The sequence below is a fragment of the Haemaphysalis longicornis genome, unplaced genomic scaffold, assembly GCF_048455015.1.
Source record: "Haemaphysalis longicornis isolate Haplotype H1 unplaced genomic scaffold, Haemaphysalis longicornis Haplotype H1 scaffold_6, whole genome shotgun sequence".
Classification (NCBI taxonomy): domain Eukaryota; kingdom Metazoa; phylum Arthropoda; class Arachnida; order Ixodida; family Ixodidae; genus Haemaphysalis; species Haemaphysalis longicornis.
In genome coordinates, this window is record NW_027526407.1 from 24080648 (window position 1) to 24093893 (window position 13246).

Genomic DNA, 13246 nt, shown 5'->3' on the forward strand with positions numbered 1-13246 from the left:
CTGTTTTTCGAAAAAAAAGGTGCTGTGTCCCGCATAAATTCTGTATATAGGGCATGTTTTAGAAAAGCATGACCTTTGTTTCTAAAAACGAAAATAATTAAAGTCGACTTCACGGCCACAACCACATTCGGTGCTGGGAAAAGATTTTTCGAGGTGAGCATAGTGCGTTGTTCCAAATATTGTCATGAGACAGTAAATAAATGAGGCGAAGCATGAGTGAGGGTGAGGCGTTGTGTTTTCAGGATGTCGGCCATTAGACCACATACGCCGGCTGTGAGCCCCTCACATCGTCTTCCTTTTCGCAGGGGACTGTGAATGGGGCTGTGTGCTGCTGTCTAATTCTTCTTCTCGGGCCATGGGGGCCTCGTTCATGGCGACAGCGACAGATGGGCGAATGTGGTGAAAGCGCAAGGTAACATGAATACCCAGGGGGTCTTTCGGTCTCAGAACACCACCCAAAATTTCCTGAGCTCCGCATCCTTCCCCCCAAGTACCTTTCGCCCTTTGCATCGCACCCGCCGCGGTGGCTCAGTGGCTAAGGCGTTGCGCTGCTGAGCACGAGGTCGCGGGTTCGATTCCCGGCCGCGGCGGCCGCTTTTCTGATGGAGGCGAAAAGCAAAAAAGCCCGTGTGTACGAGATTTCGGCGCACGATAAAGATCCCCAGGTGGTCAAAATTAATCCGGAGCCCTCCACTACGGCGCGCCTCATCGCCTGCGTTGCGTCGGCGCGTTAAACCCCACAATCAATCAAATCAAATCTTTGCATCGCGCATGCCATTTACACATCGAATTGATATGGTATAATGAAAAAGTGGTAAAAAGAAGGGTGCTGGTTTATTAAAGCCAAAAAATGACAAAAATGTTGTTAGGGAGCAGGATCTTTTTCCTTTAGCGTTTCGTTTTACCGGTGGCGTATAACCCCCGAAAAATATTTCTGGCTATGCCACTCCAGTGAGGTCTTCGTCGCCATAGGTGATGATAAGTTTGGTCAATAGCGGCCCCGCCGCAGCGATGCCCATAAGGCAACGAATGTGCTCCCAAAGGCTTGCAGCCACGTACAACGGTAGGGTGGGGCACGGTGTTTTAAGGACCGTCGCTGGTGTTCGCCGTATTAAGAGAGAGACCCGGAGGCTCCGCGACACGGGTTTATTACGGCCGCGAGATGTGTTCTAAACAGCTCTTGCGTTGCCAGTAGCCGCGCATTTCCCGCAATGTTGCTGTGGATGCCACACGACAATGGCGGTTGTCCATACAACATACGGGATCTTCCAGTGGTCACGTGGCGTCTACATTACTTAGACTCAATCGGTTGCTCAAGAGCAGGGGATGCCAGATGGAGGAACGCAGTCCGATGCTGGTAGCGGCGGGGCTGCAGCTTCCCGACGCAGGTGCGTACTTTCTAAGATTACATCTCTGCGCAGATGGTTCGAAGTTTCAGCCTAAGAGGTGTGATGACGTCGCCATTGATGTTACTCGTCTAGAGGACGAATGAGACGAGCGATAGGCATGTATTTACACGATATCAGCACAGATTGTTGGTTGGTTGCTTGCCTCAAATACTTGTAGCTCGACTTAAACCATTTTTAAGTATAATTCATGATACATGAGGGGATTAACCTTTGAACACTGCTATACGTCTGACCAGGAAGTTGAATACCCTGAAGCTTGGGAAGCCTGATAGTTGTCCTTACTGAGCCTCAACATATAACGAAATGAGGAAGAAAAGACCACACAAGACATAGTGCCGACAAGATAAATGTGCGGTGACAGGGTAGTGAGTGAGTGAGTGAGTGAGTGAGTGAGTGAGTGAGTGAGTGAGTGAGTGAGTGAGTGAGTGAGTGAGTGAGTGAGTGAGTGAGTGAGTGAGTGAGTGAGTGAGTGAGTGAGTGAGTGAGTGAGTGAGTGAATAAACTTCATTAAGACGACCTTCAGGCGCTGATGGTTGGGCGCTCGCCTGGTGGGGGCCTCTACTAGTCCGGAAAGCCCTTGTCCGCGCTGGCTGCCTTAGCCCTCTCCACCAGGCTACGCTGGACTCAGAGGTCGGAGCTGGCCAGCTGGCCCACCCGCTGCTAGTACGTTGGGTGAAGATTTGGGTTAAGGGATGGGGTTTTCTGACACTGCTATATCATGTGGTACAGGGTGCCGGGTTGGGGACAGAAATTACACGTAGAGTAGTAGAGGATGGAAGGAGGATAGCGGGGTGACGATAGGAATTTGTCTGAAGTCGTCGAAAGGCAGTCGCCTCTGCTCTGGATAAATGGGGATTTGGTGGTGGGTAGCCTCGTCGTTTGTGGCGGTAATGGGCGAGGATGTCCGTGTATGAATTAAGAGTAGCGGTCTTGGGAGAGCGAAGGGGCTGCGTGATTTCGCATTCTTGAGAAACGGCCCGGTAGTATGAACGCGGGCAGCGGCATGTTGCTCCTGGTTCCCCTCGAAGGACTCGTGTCCGGGGGTTCAGACGATGTGCTTTTCCGGGAGCTGGCAAACACTTCGCGGAATTTTTTAAGGACATGGGTACTATGCGAACCAGCAGGAAGTTGCGGAAGGAGGCTTGTGAGTGTCATTATAGTGAGGTAGTCCTTTCCAGTTGTGGCGGCTAGAGCGATGGCAAGTTCTTCTGCTGCCTCAATAGATGTCGTGGGAATGGTAGCGGCCGTCAGTTCCGTACCGTTGGCGTCGGTGACACTCATGGCATGGGTGGGTTGTTGGTGGTATGGAGAGGCATCCGTGTAACGAGTCCAGGGAGAGTTGGGGAAGCGTTTTGTAAGGGCTCGTATCCGCGCTTCTCGGCGTGCCTTGTTATAGATGGGGTGCATATTTCTAGGAATGGGTGCGACTTTCATGTACTGCCGGTTTGTTAGGGGGACACGTTGCCTCTGTTCGCATTTTGGGGGAGGCCTGTAGCCGAGCCGGGTAAGCGTACCCTGCCGGTTGGCGTGAGCTAAAGTCGCTTGAATTGGGAAATACGATGAGCTTCTTCCAGTTCTTCCCATGTATTATGGACGCCGAGCTGTAGAAGTTTTCTTGTTGCTGTTTTTGGAGGCAGTCCAAGGGTGGCCTTGTAGGCTGGGCTTATGGCGATGTTTAGCTTTTCTTTCTCTGCGGGTTTCAGGGCCAAAATACGAATGCGGTGTCCAGTACGTAACGCAGCTAATGAGGAAGGCGTGAATGATGCGCAGGGTGTCAGCTTCTTGTAGCACAAATCGCTGATGGGCGATCCTGCGCATGAGGTGAATGAGCTGGTTAAGAGTCCATTGCAAGGGAAGGATAGTCTGGGCGCCTGAGCAATCTTTAGGTATGGTGAGGCCATATATGTGTAGCTGTGGGACATTGGGGACGGGTTGTTTATTAATGGTAGGTTCTGGATCGGATAACGGATCTGGACGTTTCTTAATGTTTTTTGCACAGGGTTAGAAGGGCTGATTTTTCGGGGGCACACTCGAGCCCTCGGGCTTTGATGTATTGATGGGTGACGTGAATGGCTGCTTGAAGTGCGTCGTGCTGGTCACCCGGAGATCCACTGGGGACCTGAAGCCTTAGGTCATACGCGTAATTGCGTGGCGAATATTCGGGATGGCTTTTATTAGGGGTGGAAAGTATTTCAGGATGAGGTTGAAGAGTGTTGGGGATGCTACTGACCCCTGCGGAGTGCCCTTTGGTAGGGTTTAAAATGTGTCGCATCGAAGGCGCCCGATGCCTACTGTTGCTTCGCGCTGGGTTAAAAAGGAGGCGAAGTGTTGGAATGTGCGCTCGCCGCAGTTTGTGGATGCGAGGCATGGACTGGTAAAAAACGTTGTCGAATCCCCTTTAATGTCGAGGGCCAAGATGTACCGCTTGCTTGCTGTGGCCATTTAGGTCGTCTAGCACCTTCTTAAGCTGCAGTAGCATGTCTTGGGTTGATAGATGTGGGCAGAAGCCGTACATCGTGTCACGGAAGTAGCCGTCATCTTCCATGTAAGGCGCCAGCCGGTTTTGAACCATGTGTTCAAACAATTTGCCAACAGTCAGAGAAATATGCCTTAGATTCTTGGGGTTCAAGGGTTTGCCGGGCTTGGGGATCAAAGTGACATCTGTGTGTTTCCACTGTGGGGGCAAGGAACCTGCAAGCCAGCACTCATTGATATAGTCTAGGAGATTTTCCAAGACGGCATGATCAAGGTTTCTCAATAATTTGTTGGTTATTTCGTCTTTACCACGAGTGGTGTTTCGGGTGGGGTTGTACGTGGCCGCCTCAATTTCAGCAATGGGGAACGGCTCGTCCATTTTTGGTTTCGGATCGCCTGTGTAGTCGGGTGCCTGGGTGGGTTGGACGTGAGGTGGGGCCGCCAAGGCTTGCTTAAATTCTTCCAACAAGTCGTCTTCAGGGGCTGGGTTTTTGTGGATTAATCGGCGAAGCTGGTCTTCTGCGACCGCCTTAGATTTGTCGGGGCCCATAAGGGAACGCAGCAGGTTCTATGGGCGGCGGGTTCCCAGAGTTCCTTGCAACTTGTTGCAGAGCTGCGTCCAGTTTTTCTGGCTGAGCTGACGCTTCGGCTTCTTTCGTAATTTTCGCAATGCGGATCTTCAGCTTGCGCTACGTCTTGTTCTTTTTCTACCGCCTGATTAGCCCTCTACGGGCTTCCAGAGGAGGAGGAGATGGACATCGATGGCTGAATTATACTGAGTGAGGGAAAGTTTCTGGGTGTGTTTTCTTGCCTCTTAAATGAGCTTGGTGGTCCATTCCACGAGACATGTGATCGGATGAGAGGGGGTGGTTTCTCGGTCGCTCTTTGATGGAGATTTGTGACTGTATTATGTAGTGGCCGCTACGAAGAGTTTCGTCCAGAAGCGACCATGTAGACCGTTTGATGTTGTACGCAAATGTCAGGTCGGGGCAGTGTCGCGCGAGTCACTGTTGCCAAGTCTGGTGTGAATGTGAAGAGATCTAGTTACAAAGCTGAAGTTGGTTTTGCAGAGTAGCTTCGTGTAAGTCTGCACCCTTTTTGTTGTTTCTGGGGTTACCCCAGGCCGTATCCTGTGCATTTAAGCCCCCGAGCACCACCAGTTTGTGTCCTCTAGTACGTTGACGGAGGGTTTGCAAAAGGCGGTTGATCCCTGAGATAGGCTGGGTTGGAGGACTGTAGATGTTCAGGACATACAGGCTGGCTTAACACTAGTGGCGGGGCAGGAGCTCAATGAATGTGTAATCAATTGTGGTAGGTAGGGCGTAGGTTTGAGCTGTTTGGGCGGCTTAACCGAGGACGGCTGTTCGAGATCTTGCGTCGGTGGCATCTGTCCTGTACCCCCGGAGTGACACGCTGTCTGTATCAGTTTCTTGCAGAGCGATCATGACTGGCGAGTGTTTGAGGGCGAGAGGAGTGAGAGACGGTCGTTTGTTACGAAATGAGCGGCAGTTCCATTGCCATATGGTTAACAAAGATTTGGAAGCGGATGATTTCCTGGGAGGTGAGGAATTATTCATTGCCAGATTATGTTATAAGCATTGCCGGCAGTGTGTGTGTGTGTGGGGGGGGGGGGGGTAGTAGTGTTTTGGGGCCGTTTTACGGGGCTGGCGATTTGCAATGTCTATGGCGTGAGGAGAGATGGGCTTTTTCGGCTTTTTATGTGTCTCATGACGTGCTTCCTCTATGGCATGGAGGCGCCGATCAAACGCGGTCAATCGGCTGTTGAGGCGTTCACCCATATCATGAATGAGGCGTTCAAGATGGCTTTTATCTGTCAGAACGGGAGTGGCGGCGAAAGAACTAACGGGTGTGGTATCAGGGTCCCTGACAAGAGTCGGGTGTTCGGGGCGCGGAACTTGGTCTTGAACTGACACCTCCATTTGCGTGGGGAGTGGTAAGACATCGGCGTCATGGGCGCGCTGAGCTTGTTGCTTGACTAACAGCTCCACTTGTGAGAGGAGGTGCTCAACGTGCTTTTCTAGGGTGACCGTGTGTTTAGTAGTAGCTTCTTAGTGCTGTTTGGAGTTGGTATTCTCGTTTTGAAGGCTTTGAATGTGGGAGTCAGGAGGTTGTGCTTGCAGGGTGGGCTGGGAGGGAAACTGGTCACGAGCAGTGGGCGGGGGTGCAATGACAGCTGACCAGCTCACCTGTTGTGGAGCAGCACGGGTGGGCCCGGCATGTAAGACAGTGGGTGGGTCTGCATGATGAGGCTGGTGACTCTAGAAGGATTGCAGCTAGCGTTAGGGATTCAGGTGTCGTTTCCCGACCCGCAGCGGTGGAGGCGGGAGATGCAGCTTGTGGAAGAACGCGTTGCACCAGTGAAAACATGACCACCACCCTTTTTATTGCTTGGGCTGCACCTGTTCCGTGTGCATGGTTAGAAATGTCGTTTTAATAGAAAATGAAGGAAGCTCACACTAACGCGTAAGTCTTCGAGGTAGCGAAGCTGTACGCCACATTCACAACGGTTTAAGTCCGCGATTACAGTCGATTTGTAAGCTCTTTGCTGCAGCGGCCTTTGCTTCATCTTTGTTGGGACAGGCGTTTGCTTTCTTAATTTTTGTAAGTTACAATGATTGGTCATTTACTTCTTTTGTCGACATTTGCGACGAAAGGAGCAGATACGCTGCCAATTTTCTTAACTGCGTTCACGAAAAATTAACATTTGCTAAAGAGCATCGCTCTTAAACTACAAATGGACGTGCCTCGTGAAGATTTTGGGCCTACGAAATAGATGGCCCATTGCGGAAAAAAATGTATGGTCGGATTCAGATGCTGGCTTCCTAATCCCCGTGTATGCAAGCGTTCTACAGCACGTGCGTCGGACATTCAATAAACGGGCCCGTTGCTAGGCAGTGGCTACGCATGATCTGAACCACATCAAGAGTAAGCTCACTGAAGCACGCGCTGCGCTGGTTTCACCCAGTGACGTCACAGGCCCCAACCACCGGGGTCGCCCTGAACCGCGGTGGAATTTTCGTCAATAGCTGTTCAAATGATTACTGTCTGGAGGCAATGGGATAACCTGGAAAGTGTAAAATATAACCCCATTCCATATTGCACATCAAAACTAGAAAACCTAGCCCTACGCAAAACTAAAACTCATGCCTCGCAGCGCTGAACCAGAAGGACAACTAAACATGGTTTATTTCGAAATCAATGGTTTCGCATTCAGAGCCCGTAAATACTTATAAATGCCCTCGATGTTTGGAACCTTTGGTTGTAGACATAAAATATGATGCTCGTGTTAGCAGAGTTTTTGTTGCGTTTAATTGAAGAGAATACCCCGATACCTAATTATCGTGTCAACTGATGTCGTAGTATTTGTCATTTCGCTGCAGTTTTCATAGATCAGCAATGTTTTCACATACGTATGCGCGCTTTGACTGCAGGCAATGCACTTGATAGTCAGCAGTGTGTTTTTCGTATTCTATAATAACGTCGTTAAAACTGTGTTGAAGTGGACTATTCAACGCAGAATTTCTGGCTAGAAAGGATTTAACTTCTACATGGTACAAAGCGCGAAAACAGTGAAAACAGCGCAAAAACCTCTACAGACTGGGTTCCGTGTATCCCCAATTGTTCATAGAACTTTTTACCATGTCGCAGTTCAAGTGGACATTACTAATGATTATACGCGGATCTTGTGCTTTCCCAACGCTTTTCGAAAAATTCAGCGAGGTGGGCTTTGAATCGCCGCACCCGTTGACTTACACGACGTTGGCCTATGGCCTAATTAGTAAAAGCTCCACGCACCATTCTACGAATTCTATTTTTACTTTTTTATGCCCTAGACGGCATTTTTAGAAAAAAAAGCACACTCGCTCTTTTCCTACCTGTTGTTCTGGCGTGAATATGAATTCCCTGAATTCTGCACTATGTCTGGGTGAAAATTGTCTGGATTTATCTTCACGCCGACAATCTGAAAAGAAACAGACACAGATGTTGGATACAAGAGAAATTAATTTCAGCAAATTACTTTGCGGAAGCACGTTCAGCACAAAAAAAAATACAAGAAGGAATGGAAAGGAAAATGCAATGAAAAACACCTTCTACATTGTAGTACTTTTGTATTACGACTATTGGTTACTCCCTCCCGCTTATTGCTATCTGACCCCTGTCGTACCAACTGACCCACTACCTACGCTGATTTACCGCATTGCCTATTTTACTTCCGGGAGGCTCAGCTATGCGGCTCGGATCCCTCCCCATACCTTTCCGTCATCACCTGGGGTGACTGGCTTAGCTCAGAAGGGGAAGAATAAGACTGGGCGCCCGGGAAGTCGACATGCTCGGCCTGTTGTTTTGGCCAAGAAAAAGACTTTAAGGCTGCTACTGTTACAACCATCAAAACTACCCACCACCTTTGGTGTTTTCATCCTACTCTGAACCATGTGGCAAATCACTACACAACTGCAACGGAATGTAAAAGTGACCTGAAGAAAAAACTTATTGGAAATATTTCGCTAGTGCAGCATCGCACTTATCAATTCGCCATCTCTTCTGCGACGGTTTTGCCGATTACGCAATTACCCATGCCATGCTTCTAGTACAGTTCAATCAACAAAAAAGGAAGAAAGGAAATCGAGAGTACATGTTTAGGTAAAGCTCTGGGCTAAAAGCAGCGAACACGTGCTGTTTACTCTTCTTTTGATGACAGCGATCAGTTTGTTGTCTAAGCATTTCCATTCTGCTTCTTTTGTCGTACCTTGTCAACGATACACTCTTGACATCATACGACGAAGTTCTGTAGATGCATTACGAGTTTGCAGGTTTTAAAATGATATAAAGACCATAACGGACACTCGAGCGAATTTTCAAGTAAAAGAGAATACCTCGCCATCCATGCTAAACTATCCGGGTATTTATCTCCTGTGAGGTACAAAGCTGCTTGCGCAGTGGAAACAGTAAAAAGGTGCTGTTTGGTAACCGTTATAATTTCATAAGCATCATTTCCCCGTCACCCAACCTGAGGAAAGATGACTAATGCTCACAACGCCCCGAAAGCGAGGTGCCGTCCTGTACACGTCCTGCACATGTCCACGCGTTCACTGCACAGGAGTGGCTCTCAGACAGTGGTTGGTCGACCCGGCGGCGGGAGGGCGGCGTCTCAACCTCACGCCCACACCGCGCAAAAATTTCAAGTGATCCTGCAGCACTGCCGATAAACGCGTTCACTATTTTCTTTACTTCCGGGAAGCAGCGCGACTGTTTAATTGTGCAGTTTAACACGCCTACGCCACACAGGCGATGAGGAGTGCCGTAGCGGAGGCCTAGGGATTAATTTTGACCACCCTGGGGATAATAACGTGCGTCTAAATGTCGAAAGATGGGCGTTCTTGCTTTTCACTTCGAGCTTTAATTATCGCCAGGATCGAACGGCATCGGGTAGTTTGGTTGCGAAGCATTTTGGCATTGGTCGAGGTCTTATGCCTTCATGTCTCTGCTTGGCTTTTGTAGAGTTTTAGGTGCGAAGCACCTTAAGACCTCGCAAGCTCCGTCCGCCATCCGACGGTGTCGCCCCAAGTTCCCCGTTGACCGTGCGCAGTGACTACAGCGAGCTACACGAGAGGGCGCTACGCGCAAAATAAGATAAAAGTGCATGTTTGGCGCGCCGTTCCAATGGGGCATGGAGCAACGGCCCATTTATACTTGTCGGAGACTTCAACGTTAGCATTCTGAACATCGACTTGTACAACAACTGGCTATTTCAACCATAATTTGCGAAAGCGGAGTTGAATTACAGCGGTAGCTATATTGACTACAGCAAACTACGCGATTGGCCGCTGCGGTGCAACGCGTGCGACGCGACTTGTCTTGCGGGTGGCTTTTGTCATTTACAGTGCACTTGCTGCACCCCAAATCATTCAATAAACGTTGAGTGCATCATCGCGCACGGACGATAACACTCATCCACACAATACACGCAACTTACGTCCAAGTGCTTCGCACCCTCGAGAGCGTTCACGGCCTGAGGATGGTGTGATTTTTTAAAGAGACTCTGCAACACCTATTGAACTTTTTCTAAATCGTAAATGTTTTTAACACGCAGTCAACAAACACATCCACAACTTGGAACAGGAGGTCACAAAGTGCGTCAGCCAAAAATCACTGCTGTATGCCCATCACGTAGCTTGGAAACTTGCTCTGGAAAAATTCATCTCTGTCCCCATATTGGAGTTTTTTAACACGAGAATTACGTCTTTAAAGCGATATAGCGGCTACTGGCCGGCTTTCTCTCAGTTGAAGCAATAAACGCATTGGAGAGTCAGTGTAACAAATTACTGCCCTTCCACTCTGTGGAATAGGTTGCCCTGCGAGGCCGGACGCATTCCACGAGATGCACAAAACTAAACACGTTTGTTTGTAACTTGCGATTGAGCAGTTAGCACTTACCCCGATGAAACTTGGATGGACTCTTCGAGTATTATTCTATCGGACGAACATGGAGCTGTTTCCTTCCCGCGTCCTAAGCATATTCCTGTCTTCGTAACATACCAATCCAATCCTCTCGTCCACTGGGACACCGGACAGTTCGCATTGGGGCGGTGGGCCTACACGTTTAAATCTCCCGCCAGCACAACGAACGTGAAGTCAGTGAAAGCATGGAACGTATAGCTGAGCTTCCACGCTCCCATCCCGCTCCCTCCACTCCCAACGCATGGCTGCGTAAATGGGCTGCCGGTTATGTGCGCGTCCTTAGCAGTGAGAAGCGCTGCCAAAATTGTCGCCGTAAAACCCCTTCAAGCTGAACAAGAAATAGTGGCTTATGTCAACGTTGCTGTTCAGCCGTGACAAGTTCCAAGCTACTCGGCGATCGGGAACTTGCGGCGGCAACGGCGATGCCAACGGCTTGCTGTTGTTTTTACACCCATTCGCGCTTCTGTTCCGGCAGACACTCCTTCGATTCCCGCTGTTCTTCCTCGGAGCGAGCGACACGCGTCTGTACCATAAGGAGTTAAACCCTGGAAGGACTCGAGCTTTATTCCAGTAGACGGACGTGCAGCTGTCCGTTTCCGTCCCGCGTCATAGGCCTCCCTCTGTCTGTATAACACACCAACCCAAACCCAAATCCCTCAACGATTGAGGACAGCTGAGACATCGCATTGAGCCGCTAGACTTCGTGTTTAAATTTCCCGCCAGCACAGCGCGCATGTGATCGGTAGCGGCATGAAGAATAGCTGTGCATGTACGCCCCCTGCTTCCACGCCCAACTAGCGCACGCATAAACCAGCAAGTGGCGATGAGCGCGTGTTTAGGCGCGAAATACACGGGCGAAAATATTGCGCGGAAATCCTTTCATGCTGAAAAATTGGCCGCGTATCTGCCCCTTTTGTTGCAAGTGTCGACAAAAGACCATAGTCTTTATCGACATTTGCCAAGTAAATGCCTTTCTTCGCTCTCCCGCCCCCCTCTCATGTTGTTCCTCTTGCGCCGCACTGCTCTTCAGTTAAACACACTCGAGTTCTGCTCAAGTCAATTTAAATTTACCGCGTTCTACTCCTCCAACAATAAAGTTCATTGTCTCAATAAAGTTCATTGTCTGTCTGTCTGTCTACTCCTCCATGTCGGGTACCTCTATGCCAGCGCTGCCTTACGGCGGAGACACGCGTGAATCCAGGGGCCCTGCTTCAACGTTTATAGAACCGTGTTGCCCTAGTCTACGTGCGTCCCAAGCAGAACGTGGAACCATCTAGTGGAACCGTTCGTAACTTTTGCCGCTTGATTTCTTAAAATGCCGCCAGAAGCTACAGTGGCGCGGGCGACAGCAGGCGAGAGTGTTAATATTTTCTGCAGTATATGTAGTATTTCATTTCCCAAAAATCAAGAATCTACGAACTTTTATAAAGGAGCACTGCAAATATCCTTTGTGTCTTAATTTACTGTCTTATATTTGCGTAATGTCTTGTTCTTGTTCAACAATGTTGACAAGTACGAACGTATAAACCAGACTTAGATGTTTAGATTTGGTTGTGAGCATAAAAGTCTATAGCGGAGACTTCGTTTCCCTTTGCCCGCGAGGCTGAGTCGAGTCACAGGCAGACAGAGAGGCAGGCAGACATACCGACAGAGCAAAAGTTCTGGGTTATAGTAGCCCAAGAAAGACTATCGTCTTTAAAATGCAAGAAAGTTGGCCCGCGCCCGCTTCTGAGCACCGAGTGGTTTATATAGTCATAAGCCTTCGCAACTCGTGAACCGCTGGCGCTTGTCACACATCTCCCCGTTGTTTAGCGCAAAGAAACCTATAGGTACATCTGAGGCAAAATATACGTAATTAACCTGCAGTGCCCGCGTCGATTTAGTTGGGATTGCTCGTTGGGTTGTTCTTTTACGACAGTAAGCGAAGAACGCGACAGCGTAAGAAACCAATGGCGCGTTCGAAATGGCGCAAGAAGGTTCAACCGCGCACGAAAAAAATGGCGCGTTCGAAATCACGTAGAACGGCTCCAGCCGTGCAAGAAAAAAAAATTACGCGTCCGAAATGTCGGAAAACCGTTCCAGCACACGAAATAAAACAAGCACCAGAAGAACAGAACTACTGATGGCGCAGTTTCAGGCAGGGGGCGCGCTAGCACTGCGAGGCAGGAAATTTGAAATGCATAACGGCGGTACAGCCCGCTATTCCGAATCACTGCTCTGCACTTCCGACAGCTTTCACATTAAGTAGAATGGCTTTCATTTTTTTTCCTGCAACGGTGAACTTAGGGCTTGTAGAACAGCCCCGCTGTTAAAAAACACAATAAACGAATTTTGTAACCGTCACTTTTCAGGCTGAGGTTTGAGCGCAGTGCTGGTCTGTGCAGTTGATTCCGGAATCTAATTCACAGGTGTTGCTTAAAGTGCAAATTCATGTAATGTATTTGCCTTCCGCGCATTTATTTCCAGAATAAGTGAATTCACGTGCAATTCATTCGTTCTTTGTGTTAAAAATCTAAGCTTTAGATATTGAATATTTGAGCCCTTGAGGAGGGACAACTTGTCTCGCTACTAATTTGCAGGAAGCACATACGTTTCCGCTTTCAAACGATAACAATTGAAATATTGCGAACAGCCACCAGCTCCACCAGCCGCTCTCCCGCTGGTGGCTGTTAGACTGCATGCCTTTATTGTGCACGCTTGTAAATGGCTTGTTCGTACGTTTGTGAACATAAGAACTGGTATTCACACGTGCTTCTCTAAAAATTGGCTGGCGATTACGATATTCCCTAATGCGATATTTAGGAGCAGCAGCAGTGCGCGGAGGCAACTCTCACTCGTGGGTTCTCTCGACGGCAGCGATGATAAGCCTCTGTGCCGGCGGC

At 49.2% G+C, this 13246-nt stretch overlaps 1 protein-coding gene across 1 annotated transcript in view; it reads right to left on the reverse strand.

Moving 5' to 3' along the window:
• Positions 1–13246, reverse strand: part of LOC144142309 (uncharacterized) — a 91686-nt gene that overhangs the window by 39691 nt on the left and 38749 nt on the right. The window contains 1 exon segment of the mRNA XM_077673711.1: positions 7781–7866. Coding sequence (XP_077529837.1) covers positions 7781–7866 — 86 coding nt within the window.